The sequence below is a fragment of the Erpetoichthys calabaricus genome, chromosome 7 (assembly GCF_900747795.2).
Source record: "Erpetoichthys calabaricus chromosome 7, fErpCal1.3, whole genome shotgun sequence".
Lineage (NCBI taxonomy): Eukaryota > Metazoa > Chordata > Cladistia > Polypteriformes > Polypteridae > Erpetoichthys > Erpetoichthys calabaricus.
This window is the reverse complement of record NC_041400.2, coordinates 81,557,784-81,578,198: the sequence shown is the minus strand read 5'-3', so window position 1 is coordinate 81,578,198 and position 20,415 is coordinate 81,557,784. Positions and strand designations below refer to the sequence as shown.

At 38.7% G+C, this 20,415-nt stretch overlaps 1 protein-coding gene across 1 annotated transcript in view; it reads right to left on the bottom strand.

Annotated features, from left to right (window-relative positions):
• The window catches only part of LOC114654212 (protein unc-13 homolog B-like), an 837,814-nt gene that overhangs the window by 324,747 nt on the left and 492,652 nt on the right, over positions 1–20,415 (bottom strand). Inside the window, 2 exon segments of the mRNA XM_051929449.1 lie at positions 136–251; positions 6,425–6,594. Coding sequence (XP_051785409.1) covers positions 136–251; positions 6,425–6,594 — 286 coding nt within the window.

Genomic DNA, 20,415 nt, shown 5'->3' with positions numbered 1-20,415 from the left:
TATTTCTGTAGGTATTTCATGTATATGAATCAATGAAAACAAAAAGGAATACTTTCCAAAATTTTAATTTTTTTAAATTACAGCACACAATTATTACAACCACCATTAAAATAGTGAAGATATTAAGATATTTACCTCATGCAAACAGGTGTATTGTATATGATATGGTGCCACCTTCTCCTCACCCTTTATTTCTACACTAATCTGCAACCGTATAGCTCCTGATACAGCAGACTTGTCTGTTCTCTTCTCTGTAAGAACAAGTAGGCAAAAAGGTTTTAGAGATGGCAATATAGCTTTAAATTAATATCTCAAGTAAATTTCCTTATTAGTACATTACTTTTTCACAGCACCTCCCCTGTTAAACTGACCGCTAATAACACTTTAATATACATTTTTTTAATAAATAAAATATTGCACATAAGAACAACACTCTGAAATGTTCCTTAGAAAGACAGTTTAACAGGATTATATAAAAATAAACATTCATTATAAATTATAGCTCCAACCTCAAAGGGCACTTCAACCTGCTTACGTCAGACAAAAAGCTGAAAAATCTATCTGAGACACAGGTGGGATAACACAATTTATGATGGTCCTAGACCAGATAAACTGCAGGTCTGGTGGAAAAGGGAGATAAAAAAGTAAGTAAGAGGTGTGAGGAAGAGAGTGTAAAGATTGCAACCTGGAATACTGGATGTATGACAGAAACGTCATGTCAAATAGAATAAAGTGCTAAACATAAACAGAGTAGATATGTGCAGTGTACAGGATAAGAGATGGAAGGTAAACGTGTAATAATACCTGCTGGGAATAGTGAACGTTACAAGTTTTTTTCTTCATAGAATTGGTAATGGCAATGCTAGGGTTATTGCTCTGTCTGAAATATGGGAAAGCAAAGTGGTGGAGGTGAAGGGACTAAGTAAACATGTCATAGTTGTTAAGATTGTCTTTGGTGAATGACTGAAGAATATAGTCTTAGCAGGCTGGCAGAAATGATGAAGAGAGAGATGTGTTTTGGGACAGGCTGATGCAGGTGACATTTGGGATGCCACCATGATAGGTGATTTTGATAGCTTACAATTTAAATCGCGGCGTTGAGTTAGTGGTGATGGTTATCACAGAGTACACATGGGCATTAGGGGTATGGGCATTATTAATCTTCAGGGTTGAAAGAATTTTGGAGTTTAGTTATGTAATGGAAATTGTGAAATGCACGGCTAAGAAGAAGGAAAACATTGAATATGAATTATTCATATTCAATGTTTTCCTTCTTCTTAGCCGTGCATTTCACAATTTCCATTACATAACTAAACTCCAAAATTCTTTCAACCCTGAAGATTAATAATGCCCATACCCCTAATGCCCATGTGTACTCTGTGATAACCAGGGGCTGTAGGAAGCATAATTGGCTTTTTGTTATTGATTGGTATATGGGTTAAAACTGAGAGGATGATCCCTGGAGAAAGTGGAATATCACAGAATTGTTTAGAAATGCAACTGTTTGATTTATAACACAATATAAGCGTTGTCTTTGACACTACTATGGACATTTAAAGCATACATTGCAAAACTATCCAAAACATGTTTTTTTCACATCTTAAAAATGTTGGAAAATGAAGGGATTTTCAAAATATCCAGGATACTGAGAAATTAATTCATGCATTTATTTCTAGTACGATTGACTACCGCAATTCAGTATTCACCGGCTGCTCAAATTGTTCTTTATACAGATTTCAGTTAATTCAAAATGCTGCTCTAGCAATTACTACAAGAAAGTATGAACACATAACTGCAGATATCAAATTCCTCACTTTAAAATAAAAAGTTTTAAATGATCAAGGCCCTGCTTACTTATCTGAACTTATTACTTACAAACCTAAGCACACATTAAGATTTCAAGATGCTGGATTGCTTATGATTCCAAGGATTACTAAAATAATAGTGGGAGGTTGAGCTTTTAGTGACAGGGTCTCAAAGTTGTGGAATGGTCTGCTACTATAAGAGGTGCTCCTTCAGTCTCAGCTTTTATATCCAATGGGGAGCGACGGAGAATGTCTCACTGAAAGCACAAGAAGTCTGTGGATGGATAAAGTTACCGACAACACAAGGAAGCATAGCGGTGGAATGATAAGATAGAGATATCTCTATATCTGAACCCCGTTTTCACACTACGAAGCAAACTCCTGAGACGCAGTGGCAGTTTTCTTGCAGCGACGAAGTGGTCTGTGGGGAGAAAGAGAGGAGGGGCCGGTGCACTCTTGCTAATCCTCTGGCCTTTTCTCATAAGGGAGTGGTAATAATACATGGTTTAAAACAACAGTTTTATTTCATTCCGACACTAACATTTCAGTTGTTGCTAGCCACTTGGTGTTACCGCGAAGATGGCTTAAACATAAGACCAGTCTAACCTATGTGCACGGGGGCGTCAGCCAGTATAAGTCTGCCTCATGCTACATCAGCTATGAGGGGACTGTAAAAAAACTGGCGGTAGCAGTTATAAAAAAACCTCTGTTCCCGGCAATACTAGGTCGAGACTAGTCAGATAGTAAAAGTGGTTTAACACTCCCACCCCTAAACGTGGGGGGAGTGCAGTCCATGTTGTTAGTCCCACTGACTTACTGGCGACAAGTCTCTGAACTGGCACATACCCACCTCTTGGGAGCCCATCTGGGTCCCAAAAAGACTTGGGCGCATTAAGCTCTGATTTTTTTGGCCGGGAATCAAAGAGGAGGTCCGCCATTTTTGCATATCCTGTCTGTAATGCCAACTGCAGCAGATTCCTAGGAGGGACCACACTCCTCTTGTTCCCCTACCCCTGAATGATATTCCCTTTGAACGTATCGGGGTTGACCTGGTACGACCCTTAGAGTGCTTGTCCAGGGGACATAAGTATATAATGGTCCTGGTAGATTACGCGACCCGATATCCAGAAGCTGTTCCATTGCGCTCACCAACAACCAAAGCTATCAGACGGGAATTTGTGGGGTCTTCTCGCAAGTCGGCATACCTAAAGAAATCCTAACGGATCAAGTGATGCCTTTTACCTTGGAGATGTTCAGGGAAATGGCCAAGTTACTGAAGATACAATATTTGAAAACTTCAGTGTATCATCCTCAAACCGATGGTTTGGTGGAGTGGTTTAATCAAAACCTCAAGCAGATGCTTCGCAAGGTGGTCAGCGAGGATGGAAGAAAATGGGATCAGCTCCTCCCCTTCATCCTTTTTGCATATCAGGAATTCCCACAAGCCTCTACGGGGTTCTCACCATTTCAATTATTATACAGACGACAACCCCAAGGCATATTGGACATTCTAAAAAGAAGAGTGGGAGGAAGACGCCTTCCCCTCGACAAGCATAGAGTATATTGCTTAATTACGTAATTGATTTGCTAAAATCTGACCTCTACTAAAAGACCACTTGGAAAAGGCGCAAGTAGTTCAGGTTTGCTGTTATGACCATGGCACATCTCTACGGAGTTCCACCGGGGAGATTGGGTCATGGTACTTATTCCTACCTCACATTTTAAATTACTGGCCCATTGGCAAGGCCTTACGAGGTTAAGGAGAGGAAGGGGCTCATTGATTATTTGGTTAAACAACCAAATAGTCTGCCAGGCGACCGGGTACACCACGTGAACCTGCTGAAACTGTGGAAAGATAGGGATTCCAATCCACCCTCTGGACAGTCCTGTTCATTCTTCCCTTTGTAAATTAGACCTTAACTTCGGCCCTAATTTGACCCAGATGTTTTAACTGTAAACAGTTATCTCGTCTATCCCAGATGTAGTGAGTGAACAGTCTGGATGGACCTCCATAAATGTGCATGATATAGTGACAGAACCCGGGGTAACAGACTGGGAACATCCATTTCGGCTTCCCGAGGCAAAAAGAGCAGAAGTGGAGCTGGAGATCAAACGAATGCTGGAAGTAGCTGTGATAGAGTCATAGTCCCTGGTCCATTCCTATCGTATTGGTCGCAAAGCCTGATGGGAGTTGGTTTTGCAATGACTTCTGTTGGCTTAACCAGGTCTCCAATTCGATGCATATCTGATGCTGTGAGTGGACAACCTCCTCGAGCGGCTACGATATGCCAAAGTCCTGACCACCCTTTACATGAAAAAGGGGTACTGAAAGGTTTCCTTAACGGACTCTGCAAAGGAGAAGACTGTGTTTAGCACCCCTAACGAACACTGGCAGTATCTTGTCCTTCCATTTGGTTTACATGTGGCACAGGTGACTTTCCAGCGTCTTGTGGATAAAGTGCTCCGCCCCCATAACTCATATTGTGCTGGTGACCTGGATGAGGTCATTATCTATTCCAGCACATGGAAGGAACACCTCCAGCAGGTATGAGTGGTACTGTGGGCATTAAGAGAAGCTTGTCTGCGAATTACCCCAAAGAAATGTTTTTTTGGATTAATTGAGGCCAAATATTTAGGGTACCTGGTGGGCCGGGGTACCATGAGACAACAGTGTTATACAGTTGATGCCATTCTACAATGGCCCCGTCCAAAAACGCAGTGGCAGATCCAAGCCTTTTTCGGATTAGAGGGCTACTCTCCCCGGTTTGTGCCAATCTCATAAGGAAGAGGAGTCTGAATCATGTGATATGGGATGATAAATCTGAGGCTGCATTTAGTGACTTAAAGCAGGCCTTAAACGTCAGCTCCGGTATTGAAAGCTCCTAACTTTTCCTTACCTTTCATCCTTCAGACGAGCCAAAGTGTTGATGGAGTTGAACACCCCATCATGTTTCTAAGTCGGAAACTATTGGACTAGGAAACCAGGTATATGGCCATGGAGCTGCAGGCCCTAGTGATTAAATGGGTGATCACTCAGCTGAGGTACTACCTCTTCTGCCTCTTAGGCAGCAAGTTCACTCTGGTAACGCACCATGCACCTTTACAGATTTGAACCTGCGAGTCACAAGGTGGTTGTTGGACCTACAGCTTGACAAGTTTTCTGTCATTTACTGCTGGGGTGTCATGGAAGCCAAAGCCCATGACCTGTCTCTGTGTTACAACCTCTCGGCCAGATACATTCTGCCAGATGGGTCTGGGCTGAAGGGGGGGCCGTGTCACACACGTGCGCATGGGAGGCAAGTAGAAGGTCCACAAGAAGGTAATTCCACTTCAGGGCAGGGGGTGACGAGATGCAATAAAACTTTCAATTCCATCTCTGCCGACCAGACACGGGAAATTCTTCCTGATTCCAATGATGTCACTTTCAGCTCTGGCCCGATGATGTCACTTCTGGTTCTGGGCACAAGAACGCCACTTCCAGGTTCTGGCTCCAAGAGTGTCACTTCTGGTTCCAGTCCCAAGAAAGTCACTCCTGGTTCTGGCTCCATATGATGTCACTTCCACCAAACTGTTTTAAAAGCCAGTCATCTTTCATTTTTACTCATTTTCTGTTTTGAACTCGACCTGTACACTTCTGTGTTGCCAAAGCTCCATTATTGCAACCTTATTCAAGTATACGGGTGGCTGCCCCAAACGTCTATTCATGTTACAGTGTACATAAGGGTGCATAAAAGATGTAGTGTTGTGAAAGATAATCTGTATGTACAAAATGTGATCTTTGTTTGAAAAAAGTGTGTAAAATGGTTGAAGAATGTAGTAAGTATAAATTTACATATCAGCAATGGAGAGGATTTTAAGAAAGTAGGCACGTTCCAATACATAGGTGCCAAAGTGAGTGCAGATTGAGGTGTGGGCACAGCACTGACAGAGCGGGTAACAGGTGCACAGAAAACAATTCTAGAATCTGTTTCCCATTCTGACTTCTAAAGGAGTCTCAATGGCATTGAAAAGAAATGTTAATGAAAGTTGTGTGAGGAGGATGCTCTATGGGACATACAGTAGATGTAGTTGATTAATGTTTAAGATGAAGGAAAGCTGGAATGAAGAGAGATAAGAATGAACAGATGGATGTGTAGAGTGTCATGGAATGACAGGAAGATAAATGCTAAGTTAAGAGAAAGACTTGGTGTGGAGGTAATTGGTGTTGTGCTGAGGAGATACAAACAAAGGTGGTTTGGGAAAGTGGAGCAAAATATAGCGGGACATAGAGGTTGAGGGTATGGCTGAAAAAGATGTGGTCAGAGGTAGTGTTGGGTGATATGAAAATAGTGGATGCCCTGGACCAAAGTGTACAGTGGCAAAAAAAAAAACTGAGAGGGCAACAAAAAAACCTGTTTAAAACTAAAAAATGGCTTTAAACCAAAGATGCAGATATCTTTCAGCAAAAATCTAATTTACTGAAGGCAAACTACGAATGTGTATGTGCACCAGAAATCAAAACTTGGTTTTAATTTGAAGCAGATAAACACTATTCATTATTATATTTTATAAATGTTTTGTACATTTCAATTACAACATGATGAATCATGTAGTTTAGAATTTAACAAAAAAATTCTTACCAAGATTGTACCAAACATCCATTTCTCCGCTTAATGTTCGCACTTCAATGATTGTTTGACCCAGGAAGTCATCAGACTCGCGCTTCAGCCTCTGCTTTACTCGAGATTTGATGTCATCATCCTCATCCCACACACGAACTTTGATCCGATCTGAAGAATTGTGGCATTCACTGCCAAGGGTACACATGTCAGAAGGATAACAAGATTAGTTATATGTTATTTTTCTGATCTCTGAGACTTTAGAAAAAGCTAAATTGTAAAGAGAAGGCCAAATGACCTTTTCTGAAAATAACATTAGAGTGAAAGGCAAAGAATGGAAAAGGAAAACAAATGTGCATCAGCTACAAGTAATGTTGGTTTCATAGACATTTGTCCATATGTAAATTAGGCTAATCATAAAAAAGCACTTTGTTGAAAAAAAAACATACAAGTGAGAACTGAACTCATTCAACTGAAGCAATGAGTTAATTCATTTAATGACAGACTAGCTGTCATAATATTATGATGGAGAGCTCATTCCGGACTTAGTATTACTGGACCAAAACATGTTAACTAAATAAGTAAATTAAAGTAAATTAAAGAACAGGAAGTTAAAAAAATGGAATCATCTGTCCCTTATTCCCAGATTCAACCACTTTGTTGAAAAACTCACTTGAAGTAGTTGCATAACCATCACTGAATAAAATGAATAAGTCATTATTGAAGAAGTATTGCCCTCGATGATTACTTAGTAGCCATTTTAGTAGCAGAACTTTATTAAATGGTATCAGATTCTGATTTTGATGTTGAATTAAGATCTAAAAAATAACACAATCTTGTTTAGTGAGCTGATTTTTAAGAAGCAATTTAAAATTAGGACATTTACAGTAAATCAATACAGATACAACTATTACAGTAAAGAGTAACTTTGATATTCTTCAAGCGAAAGTTATTTGTTCACAATCATGATATATATTATTAATTTGTCACATAAAGTTGTGCTGTAAAGTGTACCTTTTTTTTAAATAAATTTTAATAAGTATCATGCCCATGATTGTGATTTAAATAGGCTTTTTAAGAGTACAAATCCAAGCATGAAAACCAAAGTTATTACAGTTAACAAAAACTAAAATCAAAACTGAAACTACTATTAAAAAAACATTTTCGTAAACTGAAAGAAAATTATTAACAAAGTCGAAATGAAAAACTAATGCCAAATGAAACTATTAAAGGAGCTGGAAAGACTAACTGAAATAAAAAAATAATATAGTAAAATATATTTCATTTTTGTTTTTTGAATTAATATTCTTGCCATTAGCCTTTAACCCTAGTACCTTTAAACTCTAAAACAGAAAGTAATCCACCACCAGCCATCAGCATACTGTCTATTCATCCAGTGAACGGCAACTGGTGACAGAGGGTGGGTGTATACACAGCATTTGCAGTGACAGAGCAAGCTTAATACTGGCACATAAAGTGTGTGAAATAGAAAGCGATTTACTGTGCCACCTTTCTTTGTATTTGTTGTATATCAAGATTTAATTCAAACGCCTGAAATCATAATGTGCTGGTCAACAAAACCTTTACCATATGGACAGAAAAATCATGACTGAGTAACATTTCAGTTTATTTCTCAGGTGCATGCAATTTGTTGATAATAATTCACATGCCACTTCGCACAGGAGAAATCCTTTCTGACTAGGTCATCAAACAAGATCAGTATATTGTTACTGACCAATCACGTTTGCTTTAAAAAAGTCGTTTACCAAAGAAGCAATAAGGGCGGAGTGGTGGCTCTGAGGCTAAGGATCTGCGCTGGTATCCAGAAAGTTGCCGGTTCGAATCCCCGTCACTGCCAAAAGAGATCCTACTCTGCTGGGCCCTTGAGCAAGACACTTAACCTGTAATTGCTCCAGGGGTGCTGTACAATGGCTGACCCTGCGCTCTGACCCCAAGGGGTATGCGAAAACTAACAAATTTCTAATACGAGAAATCGTATAAGACGAAATAAAGAACAAAAAAAAAAAAAAATATAAACCTTGTAAAATTGGCAATGTCTCTACTGAATTGAAGAGAGCCTGTCAACTGGTGAAAAACTAAACATACTAATGTGTTTTTGTATTTAGTTTATATGCACAGCTCAAAATACCTGATATTGTGAAAACAATCCAGTAGCAGAATTATGTTTTAAAATATTTGTCCCCCTTTTTCAATTTTTCTCTCTCTCTCGAAAAAGATAGTTGAAACATCATATTCTTTTTGTTCTTAACATTGGCAATATCATACATATTTCATACCAGGGATTTTTCCTGCCTTGCATCCAAACCTGCTGGGGTAGGCTCCAGGTTTCCTGCCATCGAGCTCTGGATAAACAGGTATAGATAATATATATATTGTTCCTAATCTCAGATGCTGTCTCTTGTTGTTTTTTGCCTGACCTTACACCTTTTACCTACTCTTGCTCTGCTTATTAAGGGTTTACTGTTCTTATGTATGGGCTATTCAAGTCTCACTGCCCCTAACCTTGACACTAAACACTTGTTTTTCATTGTTTCCCTCAATACAGCTAGGTGGGGTCTACACACTTATTCAAGCCAAAGAGCCCTATTCTTCCTAAGTCCCCGTGATTTTCATGATCACACCTGTCAGAACACAGTAAAATCTACTTTCTGATTTTTGATATCTTTTCAAGCCTGCAGGTGGCAAAATTCTACCTATAAATTGTATGTGCCTGAGATGGAATCAATGTGGCTGGTAGAAAATAAAAAGCCCAGTATGGGAGATTTTTAAATGGAATATTGAAGGCATTCATTATAAGCAGATTGTCTTGGAGCGAGATATGCGATGTATGAAAGTACAATTCACCTAAATTTCATTACAAATTGGCCCATCCTAGGCAATAAAAGGAAAAGGTAAAAAGTAACAACAATCAGCACACATTTGCTCAGCACAAATGGCATAAAATTATATTTTAAAATATAATAAAAATGTATAAAATTGTTCATATTCAGTATCTGGTTTTGATTATGCTTGTTTTTATCAGACAAAAACAAAAGCAGATAGTAAACCATGTACTATAGTAAGCTTCCACTAACATAACCAAATCCATTAAATCTACAGTTCTGTTTGATTGTGACACAAAACTAAACTCCATAGTAGCTCCTTAATCATAGCATCTCTATATATATAAATTTAGACGTCTGTCTGTTTGTATGTATGTCTGTCCGCCTTTCACAAGAGAACTACTTAACGGATTTAGATTGGATTTTTTTCTATAATTTGCTTGAACATTCTGGTTGATTATGCGACTTCTCTCATTGCACTAAGTATAGTTCATTTGCGGTACCGATTTATTTGCGTGAATCCGAGATAGAGGCTGCGGGCTGAGGAGAGATGGAGGTGGGACTTCAGAAGTGGGGAGCCGGGCGGGGCCATCCTCACTCACGCGCCAGCCTCCATTCGAATTAGTCTACCTCTCGCCATGTGTTGGCGCATAGTTTGCCTCCGCTTAGCTAACAATACCTGTTTGTTCTGGAGGCATTATCATCTAGAGATTGTTAAGGATTAACGTTTGACGTTTTTGAGAGGGAGATCACAGCTATGTGTGTTTTAGAGGGTATCTGCTAATTGCAAGAAATATTACAGCCACGTGCTCTTCTACCCACGCAGGGGACACTCTCCCATCAGAGCTGAACATGATCAGATAGATGCAGTGGCAACGTTTGACGATGGAGTGTACCTACCTTCTACTTGGCCAAAGATATCTTGCTGACGTTTTACATTTTTGGCAAAGAGATCACAGCTACATTCTTGCTCCTGATAGCAAAACCATATTGTAAATGAAGAGCCTCTAGGAGACGAAAGCTATCAATATAAATTCTTCTTAATACAAATTACATTATTTTAAATTTTTTGTACTGATTTTTAAAGTTTGTTCTGTTCCATTATTACGTGGGTGGAGCTGCGGGAACAGCTAGTAATTACTAAAAGTCAAACTGAAACAAACAGATATAAAAATAAAATAGAAATGTTTTTGTTTTTGTGAAATAAAACAAAAAAAGTAAATTTTTAGTGCTTACTACAATAGTGGGGATAATGTAAATAGTAAGGTAGAAAATTTTAATACTAAAGTGAGAGCTGCTGCTGACATAGTCGCTCCTGAAAAAAACAGTTAAAAAATCTTCCAGCACTATTACACCATGAAAGACCCAAAGAGTGTCTGATCTAAAGAAAACATGCCGGAGAGCTGAACGTAAATGGAGAAAAACTAAACTGATTATCCACTATGAGATATTGAAGGCTAAAATAACAGAATACAACAACATAGTTCATCTTAAGAGGTGGTGCTATTTCTCTAAAATTATAAATAACAATGCTAGTAATCCGAGAGTTTTATTCTCTACAATTGATCATCATCTAAACCCAGGTCACTCAATGAAATCCCTCCAAAAAACTTCCAGTGAAACTTGTGAGGCTTTTACTATATTTTTTAATCACAAAATTAATGATATTAGAAATAATATAGTACATCTCCCCAATACTGATCCTCTTAAACCACGGTACTCCATTTTAAACAAATTAAATTCTTTCACCATGATAGATTTACCTAATTTATATAAAACAATTTCTCAACTGAGACCCTCCACCTGCATCCTTGACCCAACACCAACAAGTTTTTTCAAAGAAGTATCCGGCGTACTAATTTGTAGTGTTCTTGATATAGTACATTACCATCATCGTCTAATTCTTCAACATGGAGCCTGAAAACCATGACGACTGATTGAGATTACTTATGTTAGGTAGAATGCCTAGTCGGGGCTGGGTGGTCTCGTGGCTTGGAATGCCTGCAGATTTAGTTTTTTTTGTTTTTGTTTTTTCTGTTCTCCCTGGCCATCAGACTTACTTTTATTCTGTTAATTAGTTTTGCCTAATTTTATTTTTATATTTTGTCTTTTTTCTCTTTCTTCATCATATGAAGTACTTTGAGCTACATCATTTGTATGAAAATGTGCTACATAAATAAATATTGTTGTTGTTTTTGTAAAATAAAACAAAAATACACGATGAAGGAAAACACGATAAATTTCCAAGTAAGGTCAGAAAAAATATAGAAAAAAAAACTAACATAAAAAGGCAAAACTATAATAACCTTGGTGAAAACAAAACCCTTAAAACTCATTGAATACTCTTTTTTAACACAAAGAGTATTACTGAGTATTGATCTGTCTCTTGAGACACACATATTGTACTAATGTAAACCAGTTTAGCCGTGTTGTTTTAGGATGAAAAAAAAGCAAAACATTCCTGTGAAATTCAGCAATTTTCAAGGAAGACCAGATGTGTGTTTGCCTTTGCGGAAACGTGTCAGCCCCAGGGCATGGTTTTCTTTAGTATTTACTTTTTACCTTGAAAAAATCTTTTCTGCAACTGTTACAATAGATATTAATGAGTGTTGCTGCCCAGGTTGGAAAAGATCAAAGACAAATCTAAGAAAACTTTGCCATTCCAGTTATTTCATCCATCCATCCATTTTCCAACTCGCTGAATCCGAACACAGGGTCATGGGGGTCTGCTGGAGCCAATCCCAGCCAACACAGGGCGCAAGGCAGGAACCAATCCTGGGAAGGGCGCCAACCTACTGCAGGACACACACAAACACACACCAAGCACATACACTAGGGCCAATTTAGAATCGCCAAGCCACCTAACCTGCATGTCTTTGGACTGTGGGAGGAAACCGGAGCACCCAGAGGAAACCCACGCAGACACGGGGAGAACATGCAAACTCCATGCAGGGAGGGCCCGGGAAGCAAACCCGGGTCTCCTTACTGCGAGGCAGCAGTGCTACCACTGTGCCGCCCCCAGTTATTTCAATAATAAGCAATTTGGGCTTTAGCAAACATCTACTGAGAAGAAACGGTGAAAGTTAGTAATTACTTTTACTCACTCAAAATAATTGCCTAAAGTTTTCTTTTAATATCATACTCCTAGCAGAAGCAACTTAGCTTGTGCTATAGAAAAAAAATGGAGGGTATCAATTAAATTTGTCTAATCGTGGCTTAGCTCTATCACGTTTTCTGCCTGTTTCATTTCACCAGAATTTTTTTTAATGCATACACATAACACATAACATAAATTGTGTAGGGCTGAATACGGATTAGTATTGTGAATTTGGTGCCAATATGCAGGTGGCCTTGCCTCTTTCAAAAATCTAAGGATTTGATAAAAATGCAATTTAGTGTACTTAAGTTTGGATGTATTGTCATATATACAAAATACAAGGGGGCCCTGCAAAAATTCCTATAATCGGTCCATGGCACAGGAGTAGGGTGTAGTTATAGAATGTCACTAAGTACATAACCAGAAATGACATTTCAATGTTTTTTTAAACACTTAGAGCATTTAGTTTACAGTACAACTTGTACCGGTTTCCACTTGGAGGTAAAAGAAGTTAATACAGAGTGGAAGGAGCAAGAACTGAAGTCAGGAATTGCAGAATAACACATATTAATTACTACACTGAGTCATTTATTTTTTTGCTGTGAATTACAAATTGATTGTCTTACGAAGGGCAGTTGTGAATAAAAATCCTTCGGACACAAGCACTGTAATGTTCTTTTAAGTATATTTTGTGTACAATGATAGGCTGTGTTTACCTTTTTGATGGTATGTAGCAGGACCACATACTCCCTTATACAAGTGTTATAAAAACTGTGAGCAATTGCTTCTTATTGAAAGAACAAATGCATGTTGCCTTGTGTGACTGATTGTTTCTTTCACTTTAACTCAAATGCAAGCAACTTAACAATGAAATACTGAATTTATTACTTTTATTTAAAATTATATTTAGCAACTGCCATTTCCCAAGGTAATTTATAAGGTTTGGATAAATTACAGTAGTTTACATTTTATTATATATGCAGTATCAGTATACATCCTAATATAGATATTCTTTTCTGGCCAGTATACTGTATACCATCAGGTGTTTGGCTGGGAACCAGTACTAAAGGTAATATTTCCGCCCAGACTGTAATTGGCTGCTGTCATACATAAAAGTCTCAAAGATATCTCTGAGAAATGTAGCCTTTACCAATGTCTATGTGGAAACATGAATGAACTGTCAGTGTTTTCTTCTTAAACATGAGTTTCTTACCAGAACAGTATATTCCTGAGACTGACTTTATAAGGCCCTCTTCAGTAAGGTAAGTCTGGTATTGGCAAGTGCTTGCTGCGTGAGAAGGAGGTGCAGGCTCAGTTTTATTTTGGAAATAGTACATAGAGAAGTAGTAAGAAGAACTGTATGAAGAATTTCAGACAGATTTGACAGAAATATGTACAAAGGCCCGAGGGGTATAGCTTTGTTATTTATACTTTGTTAAAGTTAATATTTCCATTTCTTTCCTCTCTTGCAAATATTATTTTGTTATTTTTACTAAATCATCTTTACATATCATAAACGGGTTGGCAATGATGTCTGACCCTGGGTATGAGACTGACTGCACCCAGCATTATAACTTAAATATATTTTTATTCAAAATGGGACATTATCAATTTATTGTTATTGTCACAGTGGTGCAGTGGTATTGCCACTGCCTCGCAGTAAGGAGATCATGGGTTTGCGCCCCAGACCCTCTCTATTTGATAGCACTATAGTAGTGAGAAGGAGTAGTGAGAAAAGGTGCTATATAAATGTAATGAATTATTATTAGTAGTAGTAGTAGTATGTCAGTAACATCTACCTCAGAATGTCAAATATATTGTCACACTTGGGTCACAGATTTGCACAGAGACACAGGAGGTTGTAGAAAAAAACAGGAACTTTATTCAAAGCACTGCAAACAAACATTTGTCTCTTTTCAAAAGTTTAAATGTGCTCCATGACAAGGCAGAGATGACAGTTCCGCCAGGATCAGAGAATGTCAGAGAGAGAGAGAGAAAGAGAGAAGCAAAACAATCAATTCCAAAACTGACAGGTGCTGTACAAGGTTTTTAAGTAAGCGGAGCACCGCGTGAGAGGTTTATCGCGCGTTATAGCACAAGTAAGAAGGGTAAGGAGCAATGTGAAGGTAGACTGTCAGCTCTTTCAGGGGTTTTCCCAGGGGCATCTGTGTCCTCTGAGGGTGCGATCAGCCCTCCAGCTTACAATATTTAAGTATATTACAGTATGCTTAATTAAAAGTGAAATTAATATCTATCTGTTATACAGTAACATATTAACGTCTGTATGTGAGTATCCAGTCCCTCAGTTTAATCTGATTGATCACTTTGGCTTTGGCGTGGTCGGTCAGTTTGGCATTGGTGACATGATTGAAAGAGGAAGTGCAAGTGGTAGACACATGAGGGGCAATAAAAGCATAGGGACCACACTAAGAGTTACTTTGAAGATGAGAAAGAATATTTAGAGTTAAGAAGCTTCAGTATTCCTGAATAATAAGAAGTGTGGTGCTAACAGAATTATAGGAATGTGTCACTTAGGCATTAAATAAGGATGTGTTTTTTTTTTTTTATTATTAATTTTTATTGTAATCATTCCATACAAATAGATCAATTTATAACCAAACAAATTGAAGACAAATCAAACCCCACCCCTGAGAAGGAGAGCTTAGCTAAAGGAGAATTGCTTAGGGCTTTTTAATAAGACAACAATAAGCAAAAGAAAGGGAGAAATAAATATATATGTAAATAAGAGATGGAGAAGGGAATTAAATGCGGTTATAGTTATTTCTCTTATTCTAAAATAATATTGATCAGATCCTGCCAGGTTTTGAAAAAAATTTGTACAGATCCTCTAACTGAGAATTTGATTTTTCCAATTTCAAATAATATAAAACATCGGTTTCCCACTGACTTATCAGAGGAGAATTAGAATTCTTCCAATTTAACAGAATAAGTCTGCGTGCCAAAAGTGTAGTGAATGCAATCACCGTTTGCTTGTCCTTTTCCACTTCAAGTCAGTCTGGAAGAACACTGAACACAGCTGTTAGTGGGTTAGGAGGGTTTGTGACTCCAAGGCTATCTGAAAGTCACTTAAACATTTTGGTCCAAAATGATGTTAATTTGGTGCAGGCCCAGAACATGTGACCCAGTGAGGCAGGAGCTTAGTTGCAGCGTTCACAGGTTGGATCTTGCCCTGGAAACATTTTGGACAGTTTTAACACTAGAATTACCAGAGCCTACGAAAAAACTCGTAAATCCGTCCCACCTTAAATCGCGTCTTATATCCGTTTGCACCTCTGCACCAGAGTCCTTTGTCATCTAAATGTGCTGATAAACCAAAGCTACTAGCAGCCAGCTATTCCATTCCCCCACCGACTTAGAATGAACTTCTCTCCTAGCTCAAGCCTTGCCTTGATTTGATTACCTGGGATTGAAGTGGAGTTTTACAGTGGAAATAATTCTAGCGTTATTTGGAATACACGCATTTCATGTGTGTTCTATTTCTATAGTAGGCTGTGCAAACATATTTTTAAAACAGAAACGTTTTTCATATTCTAATAGTAAATGACAAAATGTAGGCATAAACTATATAACGTATGAAGCCTGAAGTCCATATATCAAAGAAACACTTTCACAAAAGGTACAAATAAGAGAACACGTGCGCTTTCATTCAAAAAATTAAAAAAAAAAAAGCCGCGTTAGCATGCCACATTGACACGCTTACTACAACCGCCGCGGTGGCGTAATGGTATCAGCTCCTGACTGGGAATCAGAGGGTAGCGAGTTCGATCCTGCACGGCTCCACTTCGAGAAATTAACTGCATTTATTCTTACAATTTTAGAATAACAACATAAATTTGATTTCAGTCTGTAACAGCCGGTGTAACTTATGATACTGGTAAAGGTTAGCTTTTTTTTTTTTTTTTTTTAATTCACTTTTCATTCTCGCAGTCGCATTCAGAATCAATCCATACAACCCCATCTGACACAGCTGGTTTCACATAAATAAAAGTGCACTTTTATTCAAGACTATAACCGAAGAATAAAGAAAGCAAGTTACAGTTGGTGGTTGATACGACAGCTTGCGTGGTGCAATGTTAAGAACTGCTGATTTCCGATCCGTGCTATATAAAATCATTACATTCAAATATTAACAGTTCCCACACACCCAAGGTCCGCCATTCCTACATTTACGACATGTGTACTTGTTGCAGTGTACACACCTCTCTGTGCTATGGTTCCTATTACAGTGAATGAGCACCTGACACTGTACTTTCTTCCCTGGGGGAAGCTGAGGTCTTAGAACGGAAGTTTGTTGACGCTGTATCATCTTTTCTTTTTCCATCGCCTTTTCCTGTAAGAAGCGACGACGAAGGTCCTCTGCAAGGTGAGCCATGAACACTCTTCTTTTCTCAGCGGACCCCGTGCATGCCTTATACAGTACGTGTGCGTTCATCGCTGCTAGGTCAAGGATGTTGTAGAACACAGCAACCGGCCACCTGCGTGTTCCTGTTCGCACTAAACAAGCACGCGCCTTCTGGTCCATGATGTCAACGCCACGCTGGGGAAAAAAGAAAGACAAATATATGTGACATTTTGAAGAAATCATTTTATCACCAGAATACTTCGTCACACCAATATGTTTTTCATTAGCATACCTTCATGTGGTTGTAGTCTGTGACCGTGTTTGTTTTTTTTTTTTTTTTATCTTGCCCAATCTCCACATCATGGTGCATTGTGCTGAGAATGCAGACAGACTTCATCTTTTTGGGCACATACACTGTCAGCATGGCACTGGGAGATCTAAACCCCAGTGTGGAGAATTGTTCGTGTACTGAACTGACTTTAGCTGCAGGTGGAAGTTCCCGTCGCACTTTATTCATGGTGCCAAGCAGAGTTGTATTGCGGTGCAGCAGTCTATTAGCCAGCGAAAGTGACGTGAAGAAGTTGTCTGTTGTTACGGTTCTGCCTTTGTCCAGAAATGGCTCCATAAGCTTTATGACCACAGACTCGGAAAGTCTTTCTCCCGTGGGACGACTGGGATCTTTTCCTAAATAAGGAGTGGCATTGCACATGTACTTTGTCTCCAAATTTGCCGCAATCCAAAAAGGCAGAACCGTAACAACAGACAACTTCTTCACGTCACTTTCGCTGGCTAATAGACTGCTGCACCGCAATACAGCTCTGCTTGGCACCATGAATAAAGTGCGACGGGAACTTCCACCTGCAGCTAAAGTCAGTTCAGTACACGAACAATTCTCCACGCTGGGGTTTAGATCTCCCAGTGCCATGCTGACAGTGTATGTGCCCAAAAAGATGAAGTCTGTCTGCATTCTCAGCACAATGCACCATGATGTGGAGATTGGGCAAGATAAAAAAAAAAACAAACAAACACGGTCACAGACTACAACCACATGAAGGTATGCTAATGAAAAACATATTGGTGTGACTAAGTATTCTGGTGCTATTCTGGTGATAAAATGATTTCTTCAAAATGTCACATATATTTGTCTTTCTTTTTTCCCCAGCGTGGCGTTGACATCATGGACCAGAAGGCGCGTGCTTGTTCAGTGCGAACAGGAACACGCAGGTGGCCGGTTGCTGTGTTCTACAACATCCTTGACCTGGCAGCGATGAACGCACACGTACTGTATAAGGCATGCACGGGGTCCGCTGAGAAAAGAAGAGTGTTCATGGCTCACCTTGCAGAGGAACTTTGTCGTCGCTTCTTACAGGAAAAGGCGATGGAAAAAGAAAAGATGATACAGCGTCAACAAACTTCCGTTCTAAGACCTCAGCTTCCCCCAGGGAAGAAAGTACAGTGTCAGGTGCTCATTCACTGTAATAGGAACCATAGCACAGAGAGGTGTGTACACTGCAACAAGTACACATGTCGTAAATGTAGGAATGGCGGACCTTGGGTGTGTGGGAACTGTTAATATTTGAATGTGATGATTTTATATAGCACGGATCGGAAATCAGCAGTTCTTAACATTGCACCACGCAAGCTGTCGTATCAACCACCAACTGTAACTTGCTTTCTTTATTCTTCGGTTATAGTCTTGAATAAAAGTGCACTTTTATTTATGTGAAACCAGCTGTGTCAGATGGGGTTGTATGGATTGATTCTGAATGCGACTGCAAGAATGAAAAGTGAATTAAAAAAAAAAAAAAAAAAAAAAGCTAACCTTTACCAGTATCATAAGTTACACCGGCTGTTACAGACTGAAATCAAATTTATGTTGTTATTCTAAAATTGTAAGAATAAATGTAGTTAATATCTCGAAGTGGAGCCGTGCGGGATCGAACTCGCCACCCTCTGATTCCCAGTCAGGAGCTGATACCATTACACCACCGCGGCGGTTGTAGTAAGTGTGTCAATGTGGCATTCTAACGCGGCTTTTTTTTTTTTAATTTTTTGAATGAAAGCGCACGTGTTCTCTTATTTGTACCTTTTGTGAAAGTGTTTCTTTGATATATGGACTTCAGGCTTCACACGTTATATAGTTTATGCCTACATTTTGTCATTTACTATTAGAATATGAAAAACGTTTCTGTTTTAAAAATGTGTTTGCACAGCCTACTATAGAAATGGAACACACATGAAATGCGTGTATTCCAAATAACGCTAGAATTATTTCCACTGTAAAACTCCACTTCAATCCCAGGTAATCAAATCAAGGCAAGGCTTGAGCTAGGAGAGAAGTTCATTCTAAGTCGGTGGGGGGATGGAATAGCTGGCTGCTAGTAGCTTTGGTTTATCAGCACATTTAGATGACAAAGGACTCTGGCGGAGAGGTGCAAACGGATTTAAGACGCGATTTAAGGTGGGACGGATTTACGAGTTTTTTCGTAGGCTCTGGTAATTCTAGTGTTAAGCGAGACAGATGAGCTCGATACATAATTTTTAGTTGAATAATTCTATGCTTTGCGCATATGGAGCTCGAGTGAATTCTCTGCTTTGCTACCTTCCACTCCTTTTCTGATATATTGATTAAGAGATCTTCTTCCCAATGCCCTCTTGGATCTTTGAAAGGTAGGGACTCTAATAGGATTTTATATAATGCGGAAATGGTGTTTAATTCCTCGAAATTGAGCAGTATTTCTTCCAGCATTGTGGAGGGTGCGAGGTGGGGGAAATCGGGCAATTTCTGTTTAACAAAATTTCTAATTTGAAGATAGTGAAAGAAATGTGTAGCTGGGAGGTTGAATTTTGAACATAATTGTTCAAAAGATGTAAATATGTTGTCTATATAAAGATCTCTGAGCATTTTAATCCCATTTTAATCTTGCAGAGGTGCCACCGATAAAAGATTTTCCATCTTAAAATGCTTTCAAATTTGGTTCCATATTCTAAGTGAGTAAAGCACAATTGGGTTACTAGTATATTTGCGATAACTTGCATTTATTGGAGTGCAGAGCAGGAAGTATAAAGAAGTACTACAGGATTTTACTTCTATTGCGGACCAAGCCTGTGTATGTTCATTTATTTGTGTCCAGGTTTTTATGGCTTGTATGTTTGCTGCCCAGTAATAAAACTGAAAATTAGGTAAAGCCATTCCACCTTCTGCCCGAGGTCTTTGTAGGGTTGCTCTTCGGATACGTGGGTGTTTTGAGTTCCAAATGAATGAGGTTATTGTTGAATCTAACTTTTTAAAAAACGATTTATTGATATATATTGGAATGTTTTGATATAAAAAAAGAAGTTTAGGAAGGATATTCATCTTAACAACGTTAATTCTTCTGGCTAGAGTGAGATGAAGGGTTGACTATCTATCCACGTCTTGCTTAATTTTTTCCATACAGACAGCAAAATTTTGTTGATAAACAGCTTTATGTTTACTTGTGATATTTACCCCTAGGTATTTAAACTGATCTGCTATGGTAAAAGGTAGGGTGTCTAATCTAATATTATATGCTTGTGAATTCACTGGAAAGAGTATACTTTTATTCAGATTAATTTTAAGACAAGCTATCTTTTGAAATTCTGTTAGTGCTGTTAGAACTGCAGGGACAGTGTTTTCTGGGTCTGATATATATAAAACCATATCATCTGCATATAGAGAAATTTTCTG